Source organism: Ictalurus furcatus, chromosome 1 (assembly GCF_023375685.1).
Source record: "Ictalurus furcatus strain D&B chromosome 1, Billie_1.0, whole genome shotgun sequence".
NCBI lineage: Eukaryota > Metazoa > Chordata > Actinopteri > Siluriformes > Ictaluridae > Ictalurus > Ictalurus furcatus.
The window spans coordinates 37,587,027-37,607,496 of NC_071255.1; the positions used below are offsets into that span (position 1 = coordinate 37,587,027).

The 20,470-nt window shown below is 39.2% G+C and overlaps 2 protein-coding genes across 5 annotated transcripts in view; both read right to left on the reverse strand.

Annotated features, from left to right (window-relative positions):
- Window positions 1–571: 571 nt before the first annotated feature.
- On the reverse strand, window positions 572–14,392 carry LOC128615254 (butyrophilin subfamily 1 member A1-like). Of its 4 annotated transcripts, none has more exons than XR_008387175.1 (7): window positions 13,799–14,386; window positions 12,216–12,353; window positions 7,125–7,502; window positions 6,674–7,018; window positions 3,782–3,808; window positions 2,791–3,534; window positions 572–1,940 (listed from the first exon to the last, which is right to left on the reverse strand). XR_008387175.1 is itself a non-coding variant. In XM_053637193.1 (7 exons), exons 3-7 carry the CDS (start codon window positions 7,441–7,443, stop codon window positions 1,879–1,881), a joined length of 798 nt encoding a protein of 265 aa, XP_053493168.1. In that variant the 5' UTR covers window positions 7,444–7,502; window positions 12,216–12,353; window positions 13,799–14,392; the 3' UTR covers window positions 572–1,878. The 4 variants fall into 4 exon arrangements, 3 of the variants coding, with proteins under 3 accessions (XP_053493168.1, XP_053493175.1, XP_053493185.1); XM_053637193.1 differs by having other exon boundaries at window positions 2,791–2,835; window positions 13,799–14,392; XM_053637200.1 differs by lacking the exon at window positions 12,216–12,353 and having other exon boundaries at window positions 2,791–2,835; window positions 13,799–14,392.
- Window positions 14,393–16,785: 2,393 nt separating this feature from the next.
- Window positions 16,786–20,470, reverse strand: part of LOC128615240 (butyrophilin-like protein 2) — a 17,988-nt gene continuing 14,303 nt past the window's right edge. Inside the window, exons 7-9 of the mRNA XM_053637139.1 lie at window positions 19,690–19,731; window positions 18,967–19,011; window positions 16,786–18,134 (exon numbers count right to left, since the gene is read on the reverse strand). The gene's annotated coding sequence lies outside the window, so the exon portion shown is untranslated. The remainder of the gene's footprint in view (window positions 18,135–18,966; window positions 19,012–19,689; window positions 19,732–20,470) is intronic.

Below are 20,470 nucleotides of genomic sequence, written 5' to 3' on the forward strand. Positions count from 1 at the left end.
AAAAACAAAACAGCCCTATCAGAAAGATAGCAAAAACTTTAGGAGTGGCCAAATCAACAATCTGGTACATTCTTAAAAAGAAGGAATGCACTGGCGAGCCCAGCAACACCAAAACGCCTGGAAGACCACGGAAGACAACTAAAGTGGATGATCGCAGAATTCTATTCTTGGTGAAGAACAACCCCTTCACAACATCTAACCATGTGAAGAACACTCTGGAGGACGTAGGCGTATCATTATCAAAGTCTACAATCAAGAGGCACCTTCATGAATGTAAATACAGATGATAACCTCAAGAGGTAAACCACTGGTAACTCTCAAGAACATTAGCCTTGCTAAAAAACCTCTAAAAATGCCAGCCCAGTTCTGATACAGCGTTAACTACCAGAATGATGGGAAGAGAAGAGTATGGAGAAGGAAAGGAAGGGCTCAGGATCCAAAACATACCATATCATCAAAAATAATGTCCATGCAAGATCCACAGTCCCCATGGAGGGAGGTTTAGTGTCAGCATTTTAATCACATTGTGTAATAAACTTTAAAGTCGGGTAAGAAGGAGGCGGGAACCGGCTGAACATAAATATAAACTTTAATAATCAACAGAACACAAACATAAGGTACAACACACAAACGTAAGCCAAACATAAAGCACGTGTGTCTCTGTCTGTCTCTCAGACCCCCCGCAATGATTAGACGAATCAGTGCAGGTGTGCATCCTCACAACCAGCTTCTCCTTCTCCTCATCACACACTGTGTACAGATGTGCAGAGACATTACTCTGTAGCAGGAGCGCTGCTTTCTTACGCAACTTTTTACAGCACCAGGAAGACGTGGTGACACGTAGCAGACACAAGCGTTTACACAGCTCGTACTCTTCTAATTAATTAACAGATGATTAAAAGCATTATCCATCTCGTTCAAGCAGATCGAGATTTAATCAAACGGTTTACTCTACTCTGATTGAAGTGTGTACATGAACGTCCTCATCCTGATCCAGCTCACAATCAGATTATTAACAGATTATTAGACTGCATGTAAATGTAGCTAATGATGTTCAAATGCTCTCAGAAGAGCACAGACAACAGTCCAGATTCATATTTCAGCTGCTTTCACACTTTGTTTTTCCTTCATCTCCAGCAGACATTATACGTGTCATCGTACAGGAAGTGAAGGCGGGGCAGGAGGAATGCAGGAGATTTTACTTTCACTTTTCAGAAAAGAGCTGAGCTGAACAATCATTACATTACATTACAGTACAGCATTTAGCAGACGCCCTTATCCAGAGCGACTTACAATTATCTCATTTATACATCTGAGCAGTTGAGGTTTCAGGGTCTTGCTCAAGGGCCCAACAGTGGCAGCTCGAGATTTGAGCTGGGATTTGAACTCACACACTTCCGATCAGAAGTCCAACGTCTTAACCTCTGAGCTATCACTTCCCTTTATTAAGCAACAAAAAAGGGCAAAGTTCTGGTAAAAAGCAAGTCTGGTTTGTGAGTCAGTATGAGGAGACATGTTACACCATGCTGAATGGAAAATATTTCTCCGTTGTTATAACTATAAAATAACAGCCTGTGTATTTTTGGGACATTGACCGGGACATGATGCGACGTCCTTCTATAACTGTATCTGCATACAGTCACATCACATGAGCAGCTCAAATTCTCTCCATTTTCTGCCTCCAAAAGCTACAGCGAAGACAAACAACCTCCTCGTCGCCAGAGTTCCACCAATCTGTAGTTCATCCTCATTACTGACAATAATAACACTAATCTAGACAGGACGCTAGGCTAGTTATATATATATATATATATATATATATATATATATAAACAGAATGATCGTTTCTCTGTGTGTGTAAATGCTCTCTAATGTCCGTTACTGTGATCCTCTTCTATTCTCTGTCCTGCTGTTGCTCTGTCTTGAGCTCTGTCTACACACTGTACACACACACACACACACACACACACACACACACACACACACAGGAGATATTAGTGAATCTGACACAGTTTTACAAAATACAGTGTATTAAATCCTTAACCGTAGTGATATTGATGCTTCTGGCTTGTTTGTTATGGAGTTTGGTTTGGTTTCACACTGCACTTAATTAAAATAAACAGAAATGGTAAAACATTGTCTGTAGGATTTATAGATTATAATTAATCTACATATCGATTAACAATAGTAACGGTTTGAGGATTGAACCTTGAGGATTGATCACTGCATCAGAAGCATACACCAGCTCCTGTGTATGACTGATACAGTTAAACAAGAGGTTATAATTATAGATGTTTGATACTTTTATTATACAATCCCAATTCCAAAAAAGTTGGGACGCTGTAAAAAAAAAAAAAATTTAAATAAAAACAGAATGCAGTGATGTGCAAATCTCATAAACCTGTAGAACATAGAAAACATATCAAATGTTTAAACTGAGGAAATGTACCGTTTTAAGGAGAAAATAAGGTCATTTTCAATTTGACGGCCACAACACATCTCAAAAAAGTTGGGACGGGGCAACAAAAGGCTGGAAAAGTAAGTGTTAGTAAAAAGAAACAGCTGGAGGAACATTTTGCAGTTAATTAGGTTAATTGGGAACAGATCAGGAAGATGACTGGGTATAAAAAGAGTATCTTCGAGATGCAGAGTCTCTCAGAAGTAGAGATGGGGTGGAATCTGGATAGAAGCATGCTACCCGTGCTATTACATTGGTGGTAGAGTTGAACTGACGTTCAGAGTACATTCAGAGTAACCTTTGACCCAGAGTACAGTACATAGATTACTTACTGTTTGGAAAATCTAACGGATTACTCCATCGTCTTCCTGGTTTTCCTTTTAAATAGAAAATGAATCACATAAAAGCCACTGGATTAATGAATTTGTGTGCACAGCATTTTATACTTAATTATCTTCACAACAAACCTGTAGGTGTTCACAGGAGTGAGACCGATTGTGTTCAATCTGAATAAAGTGATCATTAACACACTCATGTTACTCTTATCCTTCTTTTCTTTAACCTTCTTTCAGGGTTTATGAATTTTAAATTGTTAGACTTTTTAAAACCTGTTGTGCTTTAAATATTAACATTTACTGTGTAATTTTATCATTAATAACTAACATTAAATAGCAACAGTTATAATTTTATCATTAATGACATTAACTTTAAATAATATTATTAATAGGAACTGGGTAGAGTTAGTTTTTTTATTTAGTAATGAAAGAAAAATACAGTAATTTCTATAATAAGGAATTATATAATAATTTCTATAATAAGGAAAGTCTTTAGGAGATTATGGTTTGTGGTTTTCCTTAACAAGTTTTTATCTTATTAACGTTAAAGAGAGAATAAAGAGAGACTGGTGAGGGTATAAACAGACATTTATAGCTGCTATAATGTAAGTGACAACAGGAATTAACTTGTTTTGTGGACGTTCCACACCATTAAATGTAACTATAAATGAGTAAGAAGTATAATTCTGATTATGGATGTGAAAGGCTGTAGTGACTTATTGGGTCCAAGGCTTCCCATTTCTGTGAAAAAAAAATATATATACATCTAATTGTGTTTACATACAAGAGTGTTTTCATCAGAACTATATTTACAACGTGTTTCCTAACAATTCATTTAATATATTATATTATACATATACTATATGGTGTACACACACACACACACACACACACACACACACACACACAGAGAGAGAGAGATATGTATTATACTTAAAAGAGAGAGATTACACATGACCAGAAAATAAGAGATTAATGAATGGCTTACCATCATCATGATGCATCGCTGACCCACCTGTAAATCAAAGGAAATGAATTAATTTATGGTTTTGTGTGTTTGTGATGGTGAATCTTTTCACATCAGAAATGCTGCACAAATGCAGGATTATTTTTCTTCTGATTTAATAATAAAATGAAATGTCAGTGATCCCTGCTCCCAGAATCAGTCAAATCAAAAGGATCAGAAATGTATTGTAATACTTACAACATTCACCTGAAAAAAAGATAATGATTAGAGAAAATTACATTCCTAATTCCTTGGAATAAATGAAAGAAATAGATGAGAATCTCTCATAAATAAATTCATCTAAACTTGTGTCTTCACCGGTATAGTCATGTGAAAAAATAAGTACACCCCATGGAAATTGTTGGCTTTTTTGACATATTTGGACGAGCAAACATTTGATCCTCTTTGAAACTGCGCCTATTAATAAAGTTGATATACTTGAACAAAACCACAAGGAAAATGAACTTTTTCAATCATTTATTCAACAGAAATATCAATAGATGTGATATTCTTCTGTGGAAAAAGTAAGTGCACCCTTGTCCTCAGAAACTAGTATTTCTCCATTTAGCAGAAGTATCTTCTTGTAGGTGTTTTGTATAACTGTCCACCAGGCTTGCTGGAATTTCTGATCACTCTTCCATACAATATTCCTTCAGTTGCAAGATGTTTGAGGGTTTTATTGCATGTTCTGCCCGTTTCAAATCCCGCCCCCCCACAACATTTCAATAGGATTCAGATCCGGGCTTTGACTCGGCTGTTCCACAGCCCTTCTTACGGCCCAGTCTAGGTTGGGCCGCACAGAGTAACCAGCTCGGGATTCAAGTTGATTGATCTTTAAATAAGGGAATAAAAATGCAAACAAGGTTGTGTGAAAAAGGTTGTGGTATATTGTAACAGACAATATACATATAACTATACAAATTAACCAAAACAGGCGTATCTTCAGGGTGAGCCAAGGCCAAAATAATAAACAAAAGGATTCTATGATTAGGTAGCTAGCTTACCTAAAAGGAAAGAAAAGAAAATACAAATATTCTTCCCTAACTACCTAAGCAAGAAACAGAGACAAAAGGAACCCTCTCCCAAAAGAAATGGCAGCCACACCCCTACTGCCAGTGAACCTAGTGAACATATATATATATATATATATATACACACACACACACACAAGTGAAGAGAGTACTCAATAACAATATATGGATAACCAAACTCAAAGTCGAAAACCAGGCAAAAGTCAAAACCAGAACAGCAGTCAAAATACAGGATTTAGCCACAAGGGCAAGCACACAAATCAAGCAATCTCCTAACAAACAATTCATACATAAACACCTCCAACATCCCACCACTTCTCACTCCGTCTTCCTCTTTAAAAATGGCCACTAATCAGTTAGGTCATCCTGGAGGTGGGAGCAAGGCAGGCTAGGGCAGGCTGGAAAGTCTGGGAGGGAGTTCGGACCTGCACACAAAATGTCACAGCACAAAAAAACTTTCCCAAGATAGCGGGTTGTAACACCCTCCATTTCTTCTTTTTGAGCCGTTCCTTGGTGGATTTTCTCGAGTGTTTAGGAACGTTATCCTGTTGAAATGGCCACTTTTGGTTCCACTTCAACATTTGGACAGACGGCCTCACAGTTGATATGAGGTGCTTCTCCTGAAAAGCTGTCTTTGGTCTGCGCCAAACATGTCTGCTGTTACTGTGGCCAAACAACTCTACCTTTGATTCGTCTGTCCAGAGCACATTATTCCCGAAGGTCTGGTCTCTGTCCATATGCTCACTGACAAACTGTATCTTGCAGATGCTTTTTCCTGACATGCCTCCCACGCAGGTCAGATCTGTGCAATCTCTTTCTGATTGTAGAAGCCTGTACTTTCACACCAACAGCTGCAAGACTTACTGCAGATCCTGTCATTAAATTTTAACTCAATTTAAATTAAAATTTAATTTTAACTTCTTTTTGAATCAGACGGTCTGCTCTTGGGCTGAATTTGCCGGGACGGTCAGTCCTGGACTAATCGGCAGTCGTTTGAAATCTGCACCATTTGTAGATGATTTTCCTCACAGTGGAATGATGTTTTTCAAATAATTTGGAGATAAATTTTAAATCCCTTTCCAGACTCGTAGGCATCCACAACCTTTTTTCTGAAGTCCTTACAGAACACTTTAGATCTTGGCATGATGACATCACACACCTCAATAGCAAAGGGAACTCCAGACTCTGGATATGAGAGGAGTATAAATAAGACCAGTTCCACCTGCACTCCCTAAACAGGTTCTCATCACTGGAACCCGATCTTCAACACCTGATTCTAATTTTATGGATTTGAAGGTGTGATAAATGTAGGGGTGTACTTACTTTTTCCAATAGACTGATCTGTATTTGTTGTAAAGTTTTATGTGTCATTTGATAGAGTATCACCTTTATTAATAGGATCGTTTCAAAGAGGATCGAAGGTTTGCTTGTCCAAATATGTTTAAAAAAAAAAAAAGCAACAATGTCCATGGGTGTACTTATTTTTTCACATGACTGTGTGTGTACATATATATAAAATGTGTAATACTTGCAAAATTATCTGGCAAAGGAATAAGACAATTTAAAGGACAACTGTCTAGTTATAGGTTTAATAATCTTATATTTGGCTTATTGCAATCTTACACTAGGACAAACTGAATAAATCTGACTATATTCAAGATATTTTCACGTGTTAGATGTAATTTTTGCAGCATATGAGTACATTTGGTACTAAAATAGGAAGACTATAAATCTGTCTATAAAACATTTTGTATATGAATGATGAATGAAAGTAGTGAAGTCATTCTCCACAGTGAGAGTCTGTATAGTGTAACAGGTGAAAGTAAAAATTTGTAGGCCTTACTCTCACGAGGATTGCAACTGACGTGAACTGACGTTTCCACCTTTTCATCTCCACACGTGACTTCACACTTGTACAGTCCCTCATCTCGTGACTCATGAAAATTCCTCAGAATCAGAGACACGTCTCCTTTCCTCAGCTTGTGGGTGCACAGCCTCACTCTGCCCTCGTAGCCCTTTCCCTCTTTCACCTGCCCGTTCTGATACAGACAAATACAGTCTGTCCCCTTAAACCACCTGATCTCCATGGCAACAGCACTCTTTTTAGGAGAGAGGTGACAGGACAGAGTGACATCATCACCAGGAATAAGCTCACCAAAATCATGGGATCTGGAGACCAGTTTAAGCCCTGAGAGGAGGAACACAGGGTAAAGAGCTGTTCCAGCGCATTTTTACAGAAGGAAATTGTTTCTAAACATATTGTGTGATATTTTTTATGGATACACAACACTTACCTGCAACATGCAGGTAAATAACCGCAACTTCTTCTTTCCTCTCTCCATGAGCTTCACACCTGTACTGTCCAGAATCCATGACTTTAACATCTCTCAGTGTCAGAGACACTTTTCTCCCAAATCTCATACACATACACCCGAATGTCCTTCTGTCCTCATAGGACTGCTGGTGAATACATTCTGTCTCCTTAAACCACCTGATCTCTCTGGTACCTCCACTGATTTCAGGAGAGAGTTTACAGTGTAGAGTGACCGTGTCACCAGCAGAAGAACTCACTGAAGAAATCTTGAGATGTGAGGTTCTAGTTGAAGCAGACATGGAGCACAGAGGCCAATGTCTTCACTCATAAACAGACGGTGACTTCCACAAAGATTCAGCTGAAGGAATGAAAAGATAAGGTACGGGTAATGGACATGAACAAGCAGTGACCTGTGAACCTTTCTGGTGAGTGTCACATAATGGAGGCTGAGATGGAAGCATGTGCAGATATGTCAGTTTAATCAAACAACAACAACATGTCCAAAGGATAAGGCAGAAGACAATAATCATGGGCAGGCAGAGGTCAGGCGATCAGGCAAACAGCACAAACAGGGCAAGGTAAAGAGACAAAGTCGTAAACGTATGCAAAGTCAAAACTCCAGACTAAACAGGCACGAAAATCAATGCTTGGTAAACAACGGAGACAAACGGCAACTGAGTGTATACTTCACAAAGAGTGAATGCATTGAAAGTCCTTTTAATCTGTGGTTGTGATTGTGCAGTGAATTGGATGCAGGGGTACGTGATTAGAATGAAGATGTGTCCTGGGAATGACGGCCATGTTTCTAGGCCGCAGTGCAGGACGGGAATTGAAGTCACTGGTTTGATGTGATATAACACTGAGCTATCTTAAAAAAGGACTACTGCTCCTTGTGTTCGTATCTGTATTTGTATCTGTTTAAACTGATTTCTGATTCTAAATCTAACGATCTGAATGACCTAACCAATTAGCAAACACTTCTCTCCTCTTTTTCCCATAGCATCTCCACTGCTAAAGCCACATACTACCAGGAGAAGATTGGCAGCTCTCCCAACACCGTACTCTCTTCAAAACCTTTTCTTCTCTTCTCTGTCCCCCTCCTCCCTCTTCCTCTACCTCTCTCACTGCAGATGACTTTGCCACTTTCTTTTCCAACAAGGTTACATCAATCAGGAACCAGTTCTCAACCCCAGACATGCATAGACCGACTCCTCCTCCATGTAACTCCCAACTGTCCTTCCTTCTCTCCCCTCTCAGAGACTGATGTCTCAAAACTCCTCCTCTCTAGCCGTCCCACAACCTGTCCTCTTGACCCGACCCCTTCTCACCTTCTTCAGTCCATCTCTCCCACACTATTACCTGCACTCACACACATCTTTAACACATCCCTCTCTACTGGCACATACCCTACCTCATTTAAGCAGGCCCGGGTTACCCCACTGCTTAAAAAACCATCACTTAACCCTGCTACTATTGACAATTACAGACCTGTTTCCCTCCTCCCTTTTCTTTCCAAACCCCTTGTAGAACACATAATAGATAATAATAGAGTTATAATAATACATAATAATAGAGTTTAGAATACTCCTGTCATGTTCCCGTTTTACATGTTCTAGAACACAATTAGATTAACAGCCCGCGTCATTACATCACCGCGTCACGCCGTCCGACGTCCCTCCAGAATTTCACGTATCAACATACAGTTCGTTTTCGTTATGGTACCGTATACAGATTGGGGTGTTTTTATTTTTTCATTTTTTTTTTTTACGAACGCTTTAAGTGCAGTTAATTATTTGTCATGCTGTACGTGCAAATAGACAACTGCTTGAAGCCGTGGGCTGCGTCTCAAACCACGTAATTACCGTCTATATAGTAGCCGAGATACATGTATTTTTCCCCACTACAGGCCTATAGTAGGAAAGTTTGCGGTTTGGGACGTAGCAGAACTCTCTCGTTTGCCGTAAAACGTAAAACTGCCGTGTGTGATCGTGTCCTGTCACAAAATATGGTGAAAACTCTCACACGACGTTCATAATGTGATTAAGGTGTTTACATGTCTGTAATACACATCCATAATGCGACTAAAACAGGAATATGCCCTTAATTAGATTAAGGTAAGTAAAAATTGCTGTTTACATGGTAGTTTCTTAAACAAAGTATGATCTTAATAGCATTAAGAATGGATTATTGTTGTCCATATAAATGCAGCTACTGTGAGGATGATGTTTTTTGATTTTTCCAGTGCTTTCAACAAAATTCAGCCATCACTACTTAGGGGGAAGCTTTTGGGAGCTGGAGTTGACTGTCACCTGGCTGCATGGATCACCAACTATCTCACTGACAGACCACAGTATGTGAGGCTCCAGGACTGTATGTCTGATGTGGTGGTCAGCAGCACGGGAGCACCGCAGGGTACAGTGCTTGTTCCATCTCTCTTCACCCTGTACACAGCGGACTTCAGGCATAACACTAACAGCTGCCACATGTAGAAGTTCTCTGACGATACGGTCATTGTTGGATGAGTATCAGAGGAGAATGATCAGGAATTCCGGGAGGTCATCGCTGACTTTGTCAACTGGTGTGAATTAAACCACCTCTGCCTCAACGCCAGCAAGACAAAGGAGATTGTAGTCGACCTCCGCAGGAGACCAACTCAGTCTACACAGGTGAGCATCAAGGGTATTGACATCGAGAGAGTGGAGATTCCTGGGTGTTCACCTCAACAATAAACTGGCCTGGTCCACAAACACAGATGTCCTGTACAAAAAGGGCCAAAGTCATCTCCACCTGCTGAAGAGACTGAGGTCTTTTGGTGTGTGCAGGACCCTGCTAAAAACTTTCTATGACACTGTGGTCGCATCTGCTATCTTATATACAGTAGTTTCCTGGGGAGTCGGGAGCACAGAGAGGGACAGGAAACGCCTCAACAAACTGGTTAAGAGGGCTAGCTCTGTCCTGGTCTGCCCTCTGGACAGCTTAGAGGTGGTGGGGGAGAGGAGGATGTTAGCTAAGATAGCGTCTATCAGGAGCAATTCCTCTCACCCCCTGTATGAGATACTGGGGTCCCTGAGCAGCTCCTTCAGCAGCAGACTGCTGCACCCTCAGTGCAGGAAAGAGCGCTACCACAGGTCCTTCATCCCTACAGCAGTCAGACTCTTTAATGCAACAACAACATAATGTAGCACTGCTAACATTTTTTTTGCATCAGCAACCCACACATTATTATTATTTGTTGCTCATCCCTCTATTGTTAACTGCGCAATAATCCATTTATCCACTCATGTATGTTAACGAGGTGTTACCCATCTGTATATATTCAAATTTGTATTCATCTGTACATACATTGAGGTGTACATAGTGTACATATTACCATTATTATTATTATTTTACTACTCTAATTCTTATTTTTCTATTCTTATTGTGTATATATATATATATATATATATATATATATATATATATATATATATATATATATATTTTAGGTACTCTATTTCAATTCTATTCGTATTTAATGTGTATTCTTTCCTATCTGTTTTTTGTGTAATTGAGCTGCTGTAACGAGGGAATTTACCCAGTGTGGGATCAATGAAGGTTTATCTATCTTATCTATCTATCAAGAAAATCAGACCCTATCACACCGAACAGGTTACACAACTACTAATCCAGGCTCTTGTCATCTCAAAACTGGACTATTGCAACACACTACTCTTGGGCCTCCCAGCCAGCTCCATCAAACCCTTCCTGTAGCCGCCCATATCAAATTCAAGGCTTTGATGCTCACCTACAAGACCCTGTCTGGAACAGCGCCCCCTACCTCAACTCTCTCCTGAAGGCTTACGTTCCCTCACGCAATCTACGATCAATCAATGACCGTCGCTTAGTAGTGTCTACTCAGCGTGGCTCAAGATCCCTTTCCAGAACATTCAAACTAACTGTTCCTCAGTGGTGGAATGAACTCTCAACCTCAATCCGGACCACAAAATCTCTCAGCATCTTCAAAAAACAGCTAAAGACCCACCTCTTCTGTGAAGACCTAACTAAAAGCAAAGTGCGTGGAGTAGAGGTGTAAGAGCTAGAGTATGTGTTTTAAAGTACATTTAAAAAACACATACTCTAGCTCTTACACCTCTACTCTACGCACTTTGCTTCTCTAGAACTCAGTTATAAATCTTGTACAGTAGCACTACTTGTATTGTTCTCTGCTTGATATATCACTTTGCTTGTATTTCCTCATTTGTAAGTCGCTTTGGATAAAAACATCCGCTAAATGAGTAAGTGTGAATGTAAAATTTTGATTTTTTCAGGCGTTACTCCTCCGTCACAGACAGAATTAACGTTGGCCTTATACTGGGGTTCCTTAAGCCTGGATTAACTCGTAACCCAGAATCTTTCACAGATAATAGCAACAACGTGGTTACAGGTTTAATGTCCTGTGTAATTTAGTGTTAGTGAATCCATCTTTTGCTCATGTTACGCAGGTGAACAGGTGAAAGTTATGTTCACAACTGGGATAAAGCTTTTTTTTTTTTTCAAAACTGTGTGCATCTTGTGCAAACTTATTTGTGCATCCTTGTTTCCTTTCCTCGCTTCCTTTCCTTGTGTCTTAGCTCCGCCCCCTGCGAGGGAAGGATGCAAGGATGAGATGTGAGGAGAGAGGAACCGAAGCAAGTCCAATGGAATATCCTGGCTCTCTCAAGCAAGTCAATTAATGATGACTGTGGATGACCTCAGTGCGTTTCAGGGATCTGCCGTTAATCCCTGGAGCTTGGTTAATAACAACATTCTTAATAAAGCAAAATGCACTGATAGTATGTGAAACGTCTGGGTTATTCCACAGTGAAGTAATAAACAATACATCATTTTATCTGAGCTTTAGTGCAGCTTTGCATATCCAAACATGCAAGGATCAATTAATGACTATACTCACTGTAAGCATATTATTATTTAATTATATTTCACACAGAATGCCATCACATCATCAAAGGATGTGTTGTTTGAGATTGTGGCAGATGTAAAGGAGGAGGGGAATTTATACATGCATCAGGTTTTTTGACAAGAAAAACTTCACCTGTGTATATGATACACCTGTGTATCCTCACTCCTCTGGAAGCTTCCTCACTCCTTGTTCCTCACCTCCTCACTGTGCAATTAGTGAATTGATATGTCCTTCAAGATGGCTGACTTCAAACAATATCCGGGTCACGGGCTGCAGGACGGAGGAGAAGGAGGAGTATTGGGAAGCACTTTTTACCTAGACTTTCTACCACCAGAACTTTGTGAAGTATACACTCAGGTGCCCTTTGTCTCGAATGTTTCCAAGCCTTATTGTCTATCTGTTCTTTTCAGGTTTTGAGTTTTATCCTGTTTTGGTGTTTACATATTTTTGTCCCCTGTTTATGATTTGGATTATTTGTTTGGACTTTTTCATTAAACTGTCTAACCTGCATCTGTTTCCATTCTCACTGCGTGACATGTAGGTTATGGAGCTGAGGTGCTGTGTGTCATTTATTCAGACAACACCAAATATATGCTGATGATACACAGCTGTATGTTTCAGCCACATAACAGACAGCAGCTTAATAAAGTTGAGGATTGTGTAAAGGACATTAGACCCTTCCTCTTATTAACTTCCTCTTACTTAATTCTAATAAGACAGAAATACTTGTATTAGGACCATGTGTAGCTAGAAGTAATCTTTCTGATCTCACAGTAACTCTGGATGGACTTTCTGTTTCATCATCTGCAGCAGTAAAAGACGTTGGAGTGATTATTGACTCCAGCCTATCATTTGATGCTCATGTAGATAATATTACTAGGATAGCCTTCTTTCATCTCAGAAATATTTCTAAGATAAGAAATATAATGTCACTACATGATGCAGAAATTTTAGTTCATGCTTTCGTCACCTCTAGACTAGATTACTGTAATGCCTTACTGTCTGGATGTTCCAGTAGGAATATAAATAAGCTCCAGTTAGTCCAGAATGCAGCTGCTAGAGTCCTAACTAGAACCAGAAGATACGACCACATCACCCCGATCTTATCCACACTGCATTGGCTCCCAGTGAAATCTCACATTGATTATAAAATACTATTATTAACTTATAAAGCACTGAATGGTCTCACGCCAGAGAACAAAATATTTTATCATCTACAGCACATTGTTCAAAAGGTGACGGCTATTTGTTGGAACCTCGAACAGTGAAGGCTACAGCAGGGAGTAGCTCTTTCTCTTTCACTCTCTCTCTCTCTCTCTCTCTCTCTCTCTCTCTCTATATATATATATATATATATATATATATATATATATATATATAAAAAGTACACAGTCATAGATGAGTAATTACTTACAATCACACTATCCGGTGTAACCCAGATGAGGACGGGTTCCCTTTTGAGTAGATTTTTATATATATTTCTATAAAGCTGCTTTGTGACAATGTCCCTTGATAAAGTGCTATACAAATAAAATTGAGTTGAGTTACTCTGCCTGACACTTACCCTGTGTTTAATTGTCCACCACATTATGAAAAAAAAAAAAAACAGATGAAATGTTAAGTCATAAATTCTAGGTCTGTTATATTATAAGTCTAAACTAGAAATCAGAGCAACACACAGATTGGTGAGATTTTTTTTTTTTTTTTCCTCTTACCTTTTTTTCTATTCTGTATCAGTTCTTTTTGAAGAAATAAAACCTGGTTGTTCCTCTAAAGAAACGTCAAATGATCCTCAACAGCTTCCAATAAGACAGATCTGTGAAAAAGAATGAAAATAAACACGACCAGACAAAACAGGATGTGACCTGCTGACGTTGAAGCAGTAAATGAGCTAACATGACATGCATGATAACAGGAAGTGTAACAGGAAGTGTAACGGGAAATGTGAATAATACTGTCCTCCTTCCATGCGTAATATTTTTATGAAGATACACACCAAGTTAAACTCCGTTCACTATAGAGTCTGGAAATGTGTGTTCAAATTCCAGTATTTATTGTATCATAAAGATACACTGAAATGAATCTCCAGTTAGTCTCTTGACTACATATTGCTTCCTAAAAAACACCAACTCTATAGATTACTATAACAATACTGAAATTGTGTACATTCTTATATTCATTATTAACACTGCACGTCTTCAGGTCTATCTCAGGCTTGTTCTGAATAGCTAAGATAACATGATATATATAATGATAATTACATTTACAGTATTTGGCAGACGCCCTTATCCAGAGAGACTTACAACTGAGCAGTTGAGGGTTAAGGTCCAAGAGCCCAGCAGTGGCAGCTTGGTGGTGGTGGGATTTAAACTCAAGAGCTTCCAATCACTATCCCAACATCTTAACCACTGAGCTACCTCTGTCCTACCAGTGTGTATGATAATGAGTCTTTATTGATCACGTATACATTACAGCACAGCGATTCAATTCTTTTCTTCGCATACCCCAGCATGTTAGGAAGTTGGGGTCAGAGTGCAGGGTCAGCCATGATACAGCGCCCCTTGGAGTAGAGAGGGTTAAGGGCTTTGCTCATGGTCATAGCAGTGGCAGCCTGGCAGTGCTGGGGCTTGAACCCGTGATCCCTGAATATAGTTATATTTAACTATGGCTTACATTTACATATGAAAAATATTACATTATATGTTACATAGCACAAGTGAAGAACATAAACGTGTACAGATATTACTCTTCTGAAAACTTCCAAAAGCAAAGATTGGTGAGGATTATCTAGGAGAAACACGTCGTCCACTAGATGGCCTTTAAACCCATCTTTAATTTTAGAAAGCATAAAAATGCTCAGAAAGTTTTATTTTACCAGTGGTTTTCAAAGTGGGGGCCTCAACAATTTGGTGTGAAAAATAAATAAATGCATGATTTTTTTTTTTTTTTTACATTTCTTTCAAACAACCACACACACACACACTCAATTCCTAATGTAATGGAATTATTAATAATAAAAAAGGGGATGTATTCAGAAGTCTGTATTTGAATGTGTTTAAAAGACATCTTACCAAAGGGGGGCCTCGGTTAAATGTTAATGCCATTTGGGGGGCCTTGCCCTGGAAAAGTTTGGGAACCCCTGCATTACATTACATTACATTACGTTACGTTACAGACTTATTTTGAAATCTGTGCCCGCTCGTTTCACACAGTGCTCGGGTTGCCTCGGTAACCGGAAACGACGCCTCGGGAAGCCTAGAGAAAGCAGGGATCTCTGATTTACGGCGTTATTTATCGCTCATACGCGACTTATAATCTTTACAATCTGCAGCAGATAAAACAGCAGCAAGGTAATCTTTAATCAAACACTCACACGGAGTTCTACGTTTACACCCTGCTTCATTTTAACCGCGGGTTTTCTACAGCAGGCCCGCTCAGTCTGGCCGTGTTCCAATTCCCCATTTAATCCCTAGATAAGTGCACTATATAGCTGTAACCTAGCGGCGCTGTGCATCCTACATATTGCACTACGTGTCTTATACAACGGTGATTTGGAATGTGTCCGGAATTGTATACATTAGCAGGGATGGATAGTTGACTGATAAGCAGTTTCAAGGCCAGTTGTGGCCCGTTTTTTGTTATTTCATGACAAATTAAGGAGATAAAACGTCTGGAGTTGATGAATTTGCATTTAGTAGCTCATAGTTCATGGGAACTTTCAATATGCGGTCTAGAGACGTGTTGATGCAAGTGAAGGAGGCCATCATTAGGCTGAAAAAACAAAACAGCCCTATCAGAAAGATAGCAAAAACTTTAGGAGTGGCCAAATCAACAATCTGGTACATTCTTAAAAAGAAGGAACTGCTGAAGAATCTGGAAAGAACTGAAGAATCTGCCCCGTAAACGTGTGTGTTGACGCCTCTACACAGCCAGAACCCCCCTCCAGCTTTCAGTCTGAGGGAGATGTCCTCTTCTCTGATCCGGGCCCCGACCATTCGTCCCTCTTCTCACCTACCAGTCCGCCCCACTCTCAGTGGTCCTCTCACTTCACCTTTGCTGACTTTCCCATGTCCCCAGGACGCACCCCATTTTCTTCCCCCTCCCGCTCTCCTCCAGAATACGCACCCACCAGTCCTGTGAATTACCAATAAAATTACATTTTACTCATACTAAGTCTCCCTCATGTTTATTTCATGTCATTTTTATCCACAACAGAACGCACTGGCGAGCCCAGCAACACCAAAAGGCCTGGAAGACCACGGAAGACAACTAAAGTGGATGATCGCAGAATTCTATTCTTGGTGAAGAACAACCCCTTCACAACATCTAACCATGTGAAGAACACTCTGGAGGACGTAGGCGTATCATTATCAAAGTTTACAATCAAGAGGCACCTTCATGAATGTAAATACAGATGATAACCTCAAGAGGTAAACCACTGGTTTCTCTCAAGAACATTAGCCTCGCTAAAAAACCTCTAAAAATGCCAGCCCAGTTCTGATACAGCGTTAACTACCAGAATGATGGGAAGAGAAGAGTATGGAGAAGGAAAGGAAGGGCTCAGGATCCAAAACATACCATATCATCAAAAATAATGTCCATGCAAGATCCACAGTCCCCATGGAGGGAGGTTTAGTGTCAGCATTTTAATCACATTGTGTAATAAACTTTAAAGTCGGGTAAGAAGGAGGCGGGAACCGGCTGAACATAAATATAAACTTTAATAATCAACAGAACACAAACATAAGGTACAACACACAAACGTAAGCCAAACATAAAGCACGTGTGTCTCTGTCTGTCTCTCAGACCCCCCGCAATGATTAGACGAATCAGTGCAGGTGTGCATCCTCACAACCAGCTTCTCCTTCTCCTCATCACACACTGTGTACAGATGTGCAGAGACATTACTCTGTAGCAGGAGCGCTGCTTTCTTACGCAACTTTTTACAGCACCAGGAAGACGTGGTGACACGTAGCAGACACAAGCGTTTACACAGCTCGTACTCTTCTAATTAATTAACAGATGATTAAAAGCATTATCCATCTCGTTCAAGCAGATCGAGATTTAATCAAACGGTTTACTCTACTCTGATTGAAGTGTGTACATGAACGTCCTCATCCTGATCCAGCTCACAATCAGATTATTAACAGATTATTAGACTGCATGTAAATGTAGCTAATGATGTTCAAATGCTCTCAGAAGAGCACAGACAACAGTCCAGATTCATATTTCAGCTGCTTTCACACTTTGTTTTTCCTTCATCTCCAGCAGACATTATACGTGTCATCGTACAGGAAGTGAAGGCGGGGCAGGAGGAATGCAGGAGATTTTACTTTCACTTTTCAGAAAAGAGCTGAGCTGAACAATCATTACATTACATTACAGTACAGCATTTAGCAGACGCCCTTATCCAGAGCGACTTACAATTATCTCATTTATACATCTGAGCAGTTGAGGTTTCAGGGTCTTGCTCAAGGGCCCAACAGTGGCAGCTCGAGATTTGAGCTGGGATTTGAACTCACACACTTCCGATCAGAAGTCCAACGTCTTAACCTCTGAGCTATCACTTCCCTTTATTAAGCAACAAAAAAGGGCAAAGTTCTGGTAAAAAGCAAGTCTGGTTTGTGAGTCAGTATGAGGAGACATGTTACACCATGCTGAATGGAAAATATTTCTCCGTTGTTATAACTATAAAATAACAGCCTGTGTATTTTTGGGACATTGACCGGGACATGATGCGACGTCCTTCTATAACTGTATCTGCATACAGTCACATCACATGAGCAGCTCAAATTCTCTCCATTTTCTGCCTCCAAAAGCTACAGCGAAGACAAACAACCTCCTTGTCGCCAGAGTTCCACCAATCTGTAGTTCATCCTCATTACTGACAATAACAACACTAATCTAGACAGGACGCTAGGCTAGTTATATATATATATATATATATATATATATATAAACAGAATGATCGTTTCCCTGTGTGTGTAAATGCTCTCTAATGTCCGTTACTGTGATCCTCTTCTATTCTCTGTCCTGCGCTCTGTCTTCACACTGTACACACACACACACACACACACACAGGAGATATTAGTGAATCTGACACAGTTTTACACAATACAGTGTATTAAATACTTAACCGTAGCGATATTGATGCTTCTGGCTTGTTTGTTATGGAGTTTGGTTTGGTTTCACACTGCACTTAATTAAAATAAACAGAAATGGTAAAACATTGTCTGTAGGATTTATAGATTATAATTAATCTACATATCGATTAACAATAGTAACGGTTTGAGGATTGAACCTTGAGGATTGATCACTGCATCAGAAGCATACACCAGCTCCTGTGTATGACTGATACAGTTAAACAGGAGGTTATAATTATAGATGTTTGATACTTTTATTATACAATCCCAATTCCAAAAAAGTTGGGACGCTGTAAAAAAAAAAAAAATTTAAAGAAAAACAGAATGCAGTGATGTGCAAATCTCATAAACCTGTAGAACATAGAAAACATATCAAATGTTTAAACTGAGGAAATGTACCGTTTTAAGGAGAAAATAAGGTCATTTTCAATTTGATGGCCACAACACGTCTCAAAAAAGTTGGGACGGGGCAACAAAAGGCTGGAAAAGTAAGTGTTAGTAAAAAGAAACAGCTGGAGGAACATTTTGCAGTTAATTAGGTTAATTGGGAACAGATCAGGAAGATGACTGGGTATAAAAAGAGTATCTTCGAGATGCAGAGTCTCTCAGAAGTAGAGATGGGGTGGAATCTGGATAGAAGCATGCTACCCGTGCTATTACATTGGTGGTAGAGTTGAACTGACGTTCAGAGTACATTCAGAGTAACCTTTGACCCAGAGTACAGTACATAGATTACTTACTGTTTGGAAAATCTAACGGATTACTCCATCGGCTTCCTGGTTTTCCTTTTAAATAGAAAATGAATCACATAAAAGCCACTGGATTAATGAATTTGTGTGCACAGCATTTTATACTTAATTATCTTCACAACAAACCTGTAGGTGTTCACAGGAGTGAGACCGATTGTGTTCAATCTGAATAAAGTGATCATTAACACACTCATGTTACTCTTATCCTTCTTTTCTTTAACCTTCTTTCAGGGTTTATGAATTTTAAATTGTTAGACTTTTTAAAACCTGTTGTGCTTTAAATATTAACATTTACTGTGTAATTTTATCATTAATAACTAACATTAAATAGCAACAGTTATAATTTTATCATTAATGACATTAACTTTAAATAATATTATTAATAGGAACTGGGTAGAGTTAGTTTTTTTATTTAGTAATGAAAGAAAAATACAGTAATTTCTATAATAAGGAATTATATAATAATTTCTATAATAAGGAAAGTCTTTAGGAGATCATGGTTTGTGGTTTTCCTTAACAAGTTTTTATCTTATTAACGTTAAAGAGAGAATAAAGAGAGACTGGTGAGGGTATAAACAGACATTTATAGCTGATATAATGTAAGTGACAACAGGAATTAACTTGTTTTGTGGACGTTCCACACTATTAAATGTAACTATAAATGAGTAAGAAGTATAATTCTGATTATGGATGTGAAAGGCTGTAGTGACTTACTGGGTCGAAGGTCACTTAATTTTCTGTTTCTTGTTTTTGTGACTAAAAAAAAAAAAAACATATCCATCTAACTGTGTTTACATACGAGTGTGTTTTCATCAGAACTATATTTACAACGTGTTTCCTTACAATTCAGTTAATATATTAGATTATATATATTATACATATACACATATTATATAGTATACAGTAACTCACAAAAGTGAGTACACCCCTCACATTTTTGTAAATATTTGATGATATCTTTTCATGTGACAACACTGAAGAAATGACACTTTGCTACAATGTAAAGTAGCGAGTGTACAGCTTGTGTAACAGTGTAAATTTGCTGTCCCCTCAAAATAACTCAACACACAGCCATTAATGTCTAAACCGCTGACAACAAAAGTGAGTACACCCCTAAGTGAAAATGTCCAAATTGGGCCCAATTAGCCATTTTCCCTCCCCGGTGTCATGTGACTTGCTAGTGTTACAAGGTCTCAGGTGTGAATGGGGAGCTGGTGTGTTAAATTTGGTGTCATCGCTCTCACACTCCCTCATACTGGTCACTGGAAGTTCAACATGGCACCTCATGGCAAAGAACTCTCTGAGGATCTGAAAAAAAGAATTGTTGCTCTACATAAAGATGGCCTAGACTATAAGAAGATTGCCAAGACCCTGACACTGAGCTGCAGCACGGTGGCCAAGACCATACAGCGGTTTAACAGGACAGGTTCCACTCAGAACAGGCCTCGCCATGGTCCACCAAAGAAGTTGAGTGCACGTGCTCAGCGTCATATCC